General features: G+C 41.8%; 1 protein-coding gene across 3 annotated transcripts in view; it reads left to right on the top strand.

Annotated features, from left to right (window-relative positions):
* LOC144686508 (SPATS2-like protein) overlaps nt 1-12,590 on the top strand; it is a 230,507-nt gene that overhangs the window by 191,734 nt on the left and 26,183 nt on the right. For all 3 annotated transcript variants that reach the window (XM_078551803.1, XM_078551801.1, XM_078551804.1), the window contains one exon: nt 11,438-11,547. In XM_078551803.1, coding sequence (XP_078407929.1) covers nt 11,438-11,547 — 110 coding nt within the window. The remainder of the gene's footprint in view (nt 1-11,437; nt 11,548-12,590) is intronic.

The following is a 12,590-nucleotide window of genomic DNA, read 5'->3' as shown; positions in this document are numbered from 1 at the left end:
TTGGACAGAATACAAAGAGCAGCAAAGAATAACAGAAAGATTAATAAGGAGGGAAAAGTTAAAGTACGAGAGAAAGCTAGTTGGAAATATAGGGCAGGATCTTCTGGTCGGCGAGCGGGAACAGGGCCCGCTCACTGATGCGTAAAATGATGCAGGATGACGTCGGGCGGAACTCCCTTATGAGAAAGGCTGGACAGGTTAGGCTTGTATCCACTGGAGTTTAGAAGAGTAAGAGGCAACTTAATTGAAACCTTTAAGATCCTGAGGGGTCTTGTCAGGGTGGATGTGCAGAAGATGTTTCCTCGTGCGGGTGAATCTAGAACTAGGGGTCAGAGTTCAAAAATAAGGGGTCACTCATTTAAGATAGAGATGAGGAGAATTTTTTCTCTGAGAGAATTGTGGTCTTTGGAACTCTTTTCCTTTAAAAGGCAGTGGAAGCAGAGTCTTTGAATATTATTAACGTAGAGCTAGATGGATTCTTGATTAACAAGGGGGTGAAAGGTTATCGGGGGTAGGTGGAAGTTACAATCAGACCAGCCATGATTTTATTGAATGGCAGAGCAGGCTTGAGGGGCAGAGGGGCCCACTCCTGCTCTATGTTTGTATGTCCGTAAACATTTAACAATGTTTTGCTTATTTGTAATAGAATCTGCTTGGAACGGTGAGTGCAATCATGTAGGTTTTACATAGGAACAGACTCCCTGCTTAAGTTTAAGCTTTTCATTAAACACATAAGAACTGGCCTGACTGCAGCTGGTTACAGTGCAGCTGTTTTGTACTATGAAATCAACTTTAGATCTGCGTGCCATTTTATTAAATAACATGAAAAAAATGCAATTCTATGAAGCTGCTAATAACCACATGTAAGCATGAAACTAGGAGATCTTAAAACAACAATAACTCAAGGAATAGAGATTTTTTAAATAATGAAGAATTTAGGTAGAGTGATAACGAAAAGCCTATTTGTCTGTTTTGGAATTCAGTGACAAGGCTGTCATCAGTTTAAAATTGACATTAAGCAGTTGGGAGAAAATCTTATGAAGTAAAATAAATAAATTATATTTACTTATTTTGTAATCGCTTAAGGGGTTCAACTCCAGATAAGAGACCACTTTGCCATGGTCATGAGTGTGTAGTAATGAGGTGAGACTGCATGTGCCACTTGGCTGTAATTCTTGCATTTTTTAAAAATGTGGTAGAGATTTGGCAGTTGCGGCCTTAGGATTATGTAGTAGAAGGTTTGGAAAATTACTCTTGAACTTATTAATATATTTTTTTCTCTTCCCTCCCAATACTACACTGTTACAGATTATTGGGAACATGCTACAGGCTCATAATCTTAAGTGTGCCAGGAAAGTAGCACCAGAAGACATAAATGGACATTAGTGAAACATACATTAGGAACAGGTATCATAAAAAAAACACTTTAATCAAAATGACTGACGTTCGCAATAGTCCAGCAATTAAGGTAATAAAGGCAACACATTGAATAACTCATATTAAAATGAGATATCCTGATGAAGGATTCAAGAACAGCGGGATGGGAGTGGAGTTTGGGGAGGGTGATAACTTTCTCTGGCTTCTTCTCAGCTTTTGACTTTTCATACACACTCAGACAAACCCAACAAACCTGAAGTGGATGATTTGTGGATGCCATTGCAAATGTGTCCCAGCTGTAGCAGTTTGAGTGTTACTTCAAGAACATCTGGTCCCTATAAACATTTGAACACTTTCCACAATAATACAGACATTTCTGCTACAGTTTTAAACACATCATAAAGGGATGCTTCTTATAAAATGGTGTCAGCTGGGAGTCAGACCTAAAATGAGTTACGAGCCCAAAGCAGTCTGATGAACAAAGGTTTTTTTGTAAGTGTTTGCATAAATGTGCAGCATATGCTGTTACATTTATTTAATGTTTTAACCAAATTATTTTTATCTCCCTTTCCCCATTAATCAATAATTTTAGAACCATCAATGGATTTTTGACATTGATATTTTTGTGGAAAAGTTGAAGAAATTCCAAAGGTTTTGTTATGGATTGGACAAATGAATTCCATGTGGTTCCTGATATTTAACTTACATATGAGCATATGAATTAGGAACAGGAGTAGGGGCCACTCAGGCCTTTGAGCTTGCTCCGCCATTCAATAAGATCATGGCTGATTTGATTGTAACCTCAGCTCCGCATTCCTGCCTACCCCCGATAACCTTTCACCCCTTACTTATTAAGAATCTATCTAGCTCTGCCTTAAAAATATTCAAAGACTCTGCTTCCACTGCCTTTTGAGGAAGAGAGTTCCAAAGACTCATGAGCCTCCTCATCTCTGTGTTCAATGAGCAACCCCTTATTTTTAAACAGTAACCCCTAGTTCTAGATTCTCCTATAAGAGGAAACATCCTTTCCACATCCACCCTGTCAAGACCCCTCAGGATCTTATATGTTTTAATCAAGTCACCTCCTACTCCTCTAAATTCCAGTTGATACAAGTCTAGCCTGTCCAACCTTTCCTCATAAGACAACTTGCCGATTCCTGGTATTAGTCTAGTAAACCTTCTCTGAAGTACTTCTAACACATTTACATTCTTCCTTAAATAAGGAGACCAATACTGTACATAATACTCCAGATTTGGTCTCACCTGTACCTTGTAGAACTGAGGCATAACCTCCCTACATTTGTATTCAACTCCCCTTGCAGTAAACAATAACAGCCTATTCACTTCCTAATTAATTGCTGTACCTGCATACTAGTGACTCCTGCACTAGGACACCCAGATCCCTCTGAGTCTCAGAGCTCTGCGATCTCTCACCATTTAGATAAGGAGCTTCTGTTCTATTCTCCCTACCAAAATGGACAATTTCATATTTGCCCAAATTATACTCCATTTGCCAGATCTTTGCCCACTCACTTAACCTATCTATGACCTTTTGTAGCTTTCTTATATCCTCTTCACAACTTATTTTCCTACCTATCTTTGCATCATCAGCAAATATAGCAACCATCCCATCTGTCCCTTCATCCAAGTCATTTATATAAATTGTAAAAAAATTGAGGCCCCAGCACTGATCTCTGTGGCACACTACTTGTTACATTCCAGCAAACAGAAAAAGACTCATTTATGACTACCCTCTGCTTCCTGTTAGCTAGCCAATCTTCTATCCATGCTAATATGTTACCCCTTACACCATGAGCTTTTATTTTCCACAATAGCCTTTGATGTGGCACTTTCTCAAACACTTTCTGGAAATCTAAGTACAGTCTATCCACCTTTATCCACAGCACACATGACTCTTTCAAAGAACTCCAATAAATTGATTTCCCTTTCACAAAACCATGTTGACTCTGCCTGATTGCCTTAAATTTTTCTAAGTGCCCTGCTAGAACATCTTTAATAATAGCTTCTAACATTTTCCCTTCGACAGATGTTAAGCTAACTGGCCCATAGTTTCCTGCTTTCTGTCTCCCTCCCTTTTTGAATAAAGGAGTTACATTTGCTATTTTGTAGGTAAAACTTAGTATTCTAGATATTCAGTCAAACAACATAATATATTGCTGAAGTAGTTGCAATTCAGGAGGTATTTTGGTCAAAGGGTAAAAAGCTACCCTTTGTCATTAAAACCCATCTGGTTCAATAATGTCCGATAAGGGGAGAACTTTACCCAGCCTGCCCTACATGTGACTCCAGACCCACAGGAATGTGGTTGACTCTTAAACTGCAAGCCACTCAGTTGTATCAAACTGCTACAAAAAGAGTTAATTAAGAATAAAACAGGACTGACCATCTGGAATTGACCTAGGCACCAGATATGACAAAGCCACACTCAGCCCAATCAACCTTGTAAAGTCCTTCCCACGAACATCTGGGGACATGCCAAAATTGGGATAGCTATCCCACAGTCTAGGCAGGCAACAGCCTGACAGTCATACTCACAAAATCATACCCTACAGCCAATCACTCAGACTCTTCCATTGCCATATCTGACTGTGTCCTATCCCATCAGCAGGACAAATTCACTAAGATGTGGCAGCGCAATGGTATTTAATTAGGAGGGAGTGGTCCTGGAAATCCTCAACATTAACTCCAGGTCCTATTAATTCTCATGTCATCAGGTCAAACATTTCCTGCTAATTACCTCATGCTGCGCTCCCTCAATTGATGAATCAGTGCTCGCTATGTTGAACACCATTTTTAAGATCCAGTAAGGGTACTTCTGCCTGTAGATGGGACTTCACCTCCTCAAGGATTGTGCTGTCGCTCCGACCAACACTTTCATGGATAAATACTCATGCAACAGGTAGAATGGTGAGGACAAGACCAAGTAGGCACATCCAGTTGTGAATGGCGGACAACTAAACAACTAATGGGAAGAAGCTGCTCCATATATTTCCATCCTCAGTCAGAGCCCAGAAAATCAGTGCAAAAGACAAGGCTGTAGCATTTCAACCATCTTCTGGCAGAAGTACTAAGTAAATGATTCGCCTTGGCAGCCTTCCAACATCACGCACGTCACTCTTCAGCCAATTTGATTCACTTCATGTGATAGCAAGAAGCAGCTGAGTGCACAGCAAAGGCTATGGGCCCCCAAAACATCCCAACTGTCATTTTAAAGAGGTGCTCCAGAACTGTCCACGCATGAAGCTGAGCAGTTCCAGTACAGCTGCAACATTGGCATCTACCCGACAATGTGGAAAACTGCCCAGGTATAACCCGTCTACAAAAAGCAGGACAAATCCAACCCAGCCTGTTAGCACCCCATCAGTCTGCTCTCCATCATCAGCAAAGTGGTAGAAGGTAGCATTGCTAGCGCTATCAAGCAGCACCTATTATAATAACTTGTTCATGGATGCTCATTTGGGTTCTGCCAGGATCACTCAACTCCTGACCACATTACAGCATTGGGGCAAACATAGACAAAAGACCTGAATTCCAGAGGTGAGGTGGGAGTGTCTGCTCTTATATCTAGACAGCATTTGACGAAGTGTTGCGTCAAGGAGCCCTGGCAAAAGTGAAGTCAATAAGGAATCGGGGGAAAATACTCCACTGGCTGGAGTCATACCTAGCACAAAAAAAAAACTGGTTGTGGTTGTTGTTGGCCAGTCATCTCAGGCCCATGTCATCACTGCAGGAGTTCTTTAGGGCAGTCTCCTATGCCCAACCACAGCTGCTTCATCAATGACTTTCCCTCCTTCAAAAGATCAGATATGGGGATGATTGCACTGATGATTCCACAATGTTCAGTTCCACTCTCAACTCCTCAGATAATCCCACAAGACCTGGACAACATTCAGGTTTGGGCTGATAAGTGACAGTTAACTTTTATACCACACTAGTGTCAGGCAATGACTATCCCCAACAAGAGAGATTCTAACCATGTCTCCGTGACATTCAATGGGGTCACCAATACTAAACCTCCCATAATCAACATATGGATTACCATTAACCAGAAACTTAACTGGACCAGCCACATAAATGCTGTGGCTACAAGTGCAGATCAGAGGCTGGGAATTCAAAGGCAAGTAACTCACCTCCTTCCCAAAGTCTGTTCACCATCTACAAGGCACAAGTCAGGAGTGTGATGGAATACTCCCCACTTGCCTGGGTGAGTGCAGCTCCAACAGCTCTCAAGTAACCTTGCACCCATTCTACTGAAGCATGGAGTATTCTAGCTGACACACAGCAGCACATTGCAGGATAGCTGAGTGACTGAGGAAGAGGACACACAGGTTTTCAGAGGAGGGGCATACTGTACCACAGGCTGGGAGAAGAATGCCAAACTTGCCCACCTCAACCTCCTGTCTCTCTCTCTCTCCAAGATCCCCATGACCAAGCACTCCCCTTTTCCTGATGACTCCTATGAAGCCACCATCTCTTTAGGTGATGATTTCCAGGAAAGGAATATTGATGGAGTGTTGGTGAAGTCTTGAGAAAGTAACCCTGGAAGCCTCCCAGTGTTTCTTAAAAATTCTCTTGATAGTCCATCTGCAGTAATAACTAAACAGTGAGAGCTGAGCATAGCTTTAAGTGGAGTTGGAAATTCTCAATAATGACTTTAGTCCTGTTTGCTGGTCACTGTTAGATGAGGGTGTTAAGTGAGGTGATCCCACCAAATGGTGTGCATTCTCTGTAGCAAACTATTTAACTGTCATTCAGCTCCATAATGACCCTCCATGTGGTCATTACAAGGCCGCACTTCAACTCCTTGACCAAGATGGCATCTTGCGCCATACACAGGCTAAACCAGTGTTACAACTCGCGATTCCACCTCGGAGGCTCTTTCACGCCTTCCGTCTTCTGTGAAAATCATCCCCTGAGAGTTCTACCAAGTTCTTATTGAAAAAGGTTCTATACCATTGAAAGAATATATCTCCTATTGACAAATGGACTTTAGGTTCCATGGCTGTTCACAGGATTTTACTGGATGACAGATTAGGGACATAGGAATAGGAGTAGGCCAATTAGCCCTTCAAGCCTATTCCGCCATTTAATGAGATCATGGCTGATCTGTGTCCTAACTCCATGTATCCTTTTCCCCATAATCCCTTAACTTTTGGTTAATGAAAATCTATCAATCTCAGATTTAATATTAACAATTAATTTAACATTAATCACTGTTTGCAGAAGAGAATTTGTAACTTCTATCAACCTTTGTGTGAAGAAGTGTTTTCTACTTTCACTGTGATAGGTCTGCTCCCTAGTCCTAGACATCCAACTAGCGGAAATAGTTTCTCCCAATCTACTCTGTCTGTTTCCCTTAATATCTTGAAAACTTCAATCAAACCACCCTTAACTTCTAAATTCCAGGGAATACAGCCTTATATGTTTAATCTCTCCTCGTAGTGTAACCCTAGGAGCACAGATATCATTCTAGTAAATCTGCATTGCAGTCCTCAAAGGTCAATATATCCCTCCTAAAGTGTGGCACACAAAACTGTTCACTGTAGTATTCAAGGGTTTTGTACAGCTGAGACATGACTTCTGCCCTCTTGTATTCTATTTCCTAAGATGCCACAAAGAAATAGCAGCAGGAATAGGCCATTCAGCCCCTCAAGCCTGCCCTGCCATTCAATAAGATCATGGCTGGTCTGCCCCAGGCCTCAACTCCTCTTTCATTACAGCTCCTCATAACCCTCAACTCCCCGATATTTCAAAAATCTATCTACCTCCTCTTTAAATACTTTCAGTGATCTAGCTTCCACAACTCCCTGGGGTAGAGAATTACACACATTCACTACCCTCTGAGAGAAGAAATTCCTTCAGTTTTAAATGCTTGTTCTGTAACTATGTCCCCTCGTTCAAGATTCCCCTACTAGTGGAAACATCTTCTCAACATCTACTCTGTCAAGCCCCCTCAGAATCTTCTACCTTTCAATAAGATCACCCCTTATTCTTCTAAATTCTAATGAATAAAGGCCTAACCTGTTTTGCCATTCTTGATAAGTCAACCCTTTCAACCCAGGAATCAGCCTAGTGAATCTCGTTTGAACTTCCTCAAATGCCAGTATGTACTTTCTTAAATACGGGGACCAAAGCTGTACACAGTACCCCTGGTGCGGCCTCACCAACACCCTGTACAGTTGTAACAAGACTTCCCTATTTTTAAACTCCAACCCCCTAGCAACACAGGCCAAAATTCCATTTGCTTTCTTATTACTTGCTGCACCTGTATGCTAGCTTTTTGGGCAGAATTTTACGGCCCTGCTTTGGTGGGGACGGGGCCGTAAAATGTGGCGAGCCATTATAAAGCCCATTGATTTCAGCGGGAACGTAAAACCCCACTGTCGTAAAATTCTGCCCTTTGTGTTTCATGCACAAGAACACCCAGGTCCCTCTGTACTGCACTTTTTTGGAGTCTCACTCCATTTAAATAATAGTTTGCCTTTTGATTCTTCTTACAAAGTGCATGACCTCACACTTTCATACATTAAACTCCATCTGCCAAGTTTTTGCCCACTCACTCAACCTATTTGTATCCCTTGCAGATTCCTTAAGCCCTCATCACAACATGCCCTCCATCCTATTTTTGTATCGTCAGCAAATTTGGATACATTACACTCTGCCCCCTCCTCCATATATTGATATATTGATATCCTTGTGGCACTCCACTAGTTATGTCTTTCCAACCTGAAAAAGACCCATTAATCCTGACTCTCTGTCTTCTGTGTGTTAATCAATCCTCAGTCTTTGCTAATACATTATCCCCAATACCATGAGCTCCTACCTTGTGCAATAATCTTTTATGTGGCACCTTATCGAATGCCTTCTCACAAGTATGTTGTGAAGAGGACATAAGGAGGTTGCAGATGGACATAGGGAGGTTGAGTGAGTGGGCAAAAAACCTGGCAGATGGAGTATATAATGTGGGAAAATATAAAATTGTTCACTTTGGCAGGAAGAATTGGCTGAATTTGGCTGCATAATTCTGAGATGCAAAGGGATCTAGGTGTTCTAGAGCATGAGTCACAAGTAGTTAGTATACAAGTACAGCAAGTAATTAAGAAGGCTAATGGAATGAATGCTATCCTTTATTACAAGAGAAATTGAACATAAAAGTAGGAATGTTATGCTTCAGTTATACAGGGCATTGGTAGGACCACATCATGAATATTGTGTACAGTTTTGGCCTCCTTATTTCAGGAAGGATGTAAATGCGTTGGAGACAGTTCAGAGGAGGTTTGCTAGATTGATACCTGGAATTAGTGGGTTGTCTTATGAGGAAAGGTTAGACAGCATGGGTTTGTTTCCACTGGAGTTTAGAAGAGTGAGGGGTGACTTTATTGAAGTATATAAGATCCTGAACGATATTGACAAGTTGGACGTGGAAAGGATGTTTCCTCTTATGGGTGAGTCCAGAACAAGGGAACACTGTTTTATTAGGGATCGCCTTTTTAGGACAGAAATGAGGAGAAATGTTTTCTCTCAGAGGGTTGTACGACTTTAGAACTCTGCCTCAGAAGGCAATGGAGATGGGGTCATTGAATTTTTTAAATATTCATTCATGGGATGTGGGCTTCACTGGCATTTATTGTCCATCCCTAGTTGCCCTTGGGAAGGTGGCGGTGAGCTGCCTTATTGAATCATTGCAGCCTGTGCGGTGTAGGTACACCTTAAGGCAGAGGTAGATGGATTCTTAATGGACAAGGGAATCAAAGGTTATCATGGGCAGGTGGAAACGTGGAATACGAAACATAAGCAGATCAGCCATGGTCTTATTGAATGGCAGAGCAGGCTAGAGGGACCAAATGGCCTACTCCCGCTCCTATTTCATATGTTCATATGTTTGTAAACACCAGTGTTCCATTAACCTTTTTCATTATTACATATACCTGTTCGTGACATTTTAATAATCTATGTATCTGGACCCCCAAGTCTTTTTGGACTTCCACTGCTTCTAGTTTTTCATTATTTATTAGCAAGAGGACTGAACCCTGCTCAAACATCACTTGCTATTCATCTTTCTTTGCCATCATTTTGTGACAGAATAGCTAAAGTGTCCTGTTATGAGTGTGCATCGAAGCACTGTTTCCCATCATCATGGGATAGAATTTGCATCTGACAGCATTTGGCATTAGTTAGACCTGCCCCTGCACCCTTCAGCTCAAAATAATTTGTGTACGCAAGGTTTCTGAAAGTGCAAGCTGATAATGGTGCAGTATGGAAACAAGCCATCTGGGTCCTGAGTGAACAGGACAATCAACACCTAAAGGAATAGACACCACATTTATAGTAGTTAATTTTCAGTTCCAAAGAGGTTGATTGGCAGTAAAGAAGAATTATCACATTATTACAAAGGTACTTACGTTACTAATTACTTATTACTAATTAGCCCTAAATATCTGTGACAGGCTTAGTTTGTATCTGCTTAAGTACAGTAAATTAATGTCATTCGATGTATGTCAATGGTGAGGCAAACAATGAAATTCAAAACTAAAAGTAGAGTGGCACAACATGGACAGCAACTTTTGCATCATTGACATTTGACTGTGCATCTGCTCCTTGTCTGAAGTTGCTACCCCATTTATGCATAAATAATGGCAACCTCCATTAGTCTTGCCATTCTGGCCAAATGGTTATAGAAGATTTAAGAGCATTTTGAATTATCTGTCATCCCTGATTTTTGCTGCTGTCCAGTAATTGTGGCCTGCTTTTAAGAGGTGGGTCATGAAATTCGGATTCATGGTACCTCTGGAAACGGCATTATGGAAGCCAAATGCCCATCTAGTGGGATGCACTGTACCTCCAGCTGCTTCTGGCATGGCCCATATAATGTCCCATGCAGTGTTTCATGCTGAGGAGGGCACTCATGCTGACGCCACTGGTGTGTGCCAAAAGCATCTGATATAATATCATGACGTTACTCAGCCATACAATGCGACACCCAACTTCCAAATTTGGACTATACGCAAGTCTACTGGGGCTCGGCATTAATGTTGAGGGAATTATGACAGAGTTCAGAAAGAGTCCACACAAAGACTGCAACAGGTATTGGGGATTTCTATTGTGTGCCACCATGTTCTGCAGGAGGGAGGGTAGAATGTCAGTGATTATGTTGCACTGTGTTTGCAGAACAGCTGGAGGTATGTTAAAGCAGCACAAACTGGGTGCGAGGCTGGCATCATCGGAATGCATGTGAGGATGAAACGGAGTATCTGGCTGTTAGGTGTGAGTCCTGAGTGCCGGAGAAAGCTGGCGTTGTGATGCACTGAGCAGTGTGATGGGCTGGTGTAGCATTGAGTAGGACACATTATGTGAAGATACGTTCGCTGAGTTTGACCACCCATGTCATTAGACTATATGTAGAACTGCTGCCAGGTCCTCAGTCCCAGTTTCTGAAAGTTTAGCTCCTGGCCACTCCTCCCAGTCCCTTCTGAGGATGATCTTTGAGAGACTCCTGGCCGCCTACAGAACTATGGCATTTCTCCACCTGTCCTCTTTCACTCCTAAGGCCTGCAGTGCCACATTCTGAGTCCTCTCTCTGCTCTGGTATTCCATTTTCCTTGTTTAAATTTGCAGTGATAGCATTCATCAGCAGCCCCCTGTTGATCAGTGCAGCCTCCCTTTAAGAAGGGCAGACTGCCTTTAAGAAGAGAAAGCTGTCTGCATCACATGCTGTTAGCATGCACTGCTCAGCTCCTGCTGAGTGCTGAGTCAGCCAGTAGTGTGGAACCTGTTTGACCCAATGCTACAATCAGGTAAATGACGTAGCAGCACTACATTTACATGCTGGCTACTTCCACCTTTGCAGGAACAGGTAGTTCACGAATTCTAATCCACATGCCCAAAAAAAAGCACAGACCCAATTCTAACCCTGGCAAAATAGAATGAATTGCTGACTGGCGATTCTAGAGACACAGCAAGAATCATTCCCAGAAGCTACATACCGTTTAAAATTCAAGGGCCTTTGTTAATTCATGTTATTTTTCTGTTATGTTTTCAGTGGAGATCCTGGATGCAAGGCAGAGGAGAGCTGAGGAACTGAAGAGATTGACAGATATGGCCATCCAGATGTCAGAATCCCAGCTGGCTGAACTTAGAGCAGAGATTAAGGTCAGTGAGATGGACAACAAACACGTCTCTTGCTGAAGTGCAGTTAAATACATCAGTCTGATGAGGGAGAACTTTATTGTGCACAGTGGATTTCTTCCCCGTCCTCGCCCCATCAATCTTCCTGAGTGCATTGATGTCAGTGCTCTCTTATACATTGGTGTGTGTAACTCCTGGACAAGTTGCTGCTGTTAACATTGCAGTTAACTCAAATTACCCAGTTCACTCAAACTGTCTAAAATTCTGCATGTTTGTTAGTTGCATGACCTTTCTTTCATCTATTAGAATGAGCTGCCATGTGGTGTATGCCTATACTTGTGAACATTGATGTCCTAAATTTTGGAGCATTGGGGGTGGTGGGGAGTAAGATTGACAAATCAGGATATAGTACTTTGTGGAGGGGTGAGATTGGGGGTGGGAACTAGAAAAGTAACATTTGGGAGAACTCTGGGCAGGATAATAACCATTCTAATTCAGAGGCATGGTTGTGCAAAACTGATTGGCTGCACATGGAAGAATGGATGAATATTCTTATATTACTTAGTTTTGGTTTAAGAAAACAAACTTGTCAAAAATATTTGAAGCTCACAATTCTGAAAATAGCATATAGCTCATGATTTGGGGTGCAGGTTATACAGTGGGATACAATGAATGCAGGAACCTGGCCCATTCAAACGATATTGCTTGTATGTGTTCAACTGCTGGTAACCTGTTTCTTGCCTGAAAATGGGTGACCAACTGAGGAAGGAAACTTGGGAGGAAACCTTGGATGCTCCTTTGACATTTTAAATGGGCATCCAACACTCCTGCATAAAACAAACATGAGGCTGTTCAAATATGAAAATCAGGAACCTATGCTGGTTCTGGGACTTTCCTGGAGTTTTATACATGTTCTAAACCCTAGTTCCCGATAGATCATGCTATGTTCCTCTTTAACTTTCCTGCATGAGTTATTTCATGCATATTGAAAACTCAATCTCTGTGGCACCATTTGAAAATGTTTTTGCTGGTACATGGTCATAACCATTAAAGTTTATTTGAGCCAA

This window comes from Cetorhinus maximus, chromosome 11, assembly GCF_964194155.1.
Source record: "Cetorhinus maximus chromosome 11, sCetMax3.hap1.1, whole genome shotgun sequence".
Classification (NCBI taxonomy): domain Eukaryota; kingdom Metazoa; phylum Chordata; class Chondrichthyes; order Lamniformes; family Cetorhinidae; genus Cetorhinus; species Cetorhinus maximus.
Note: the sequence above shows the minus strand (reverse complement) of the source record. Positions and strands in the feature narration are given on the sequence as shown.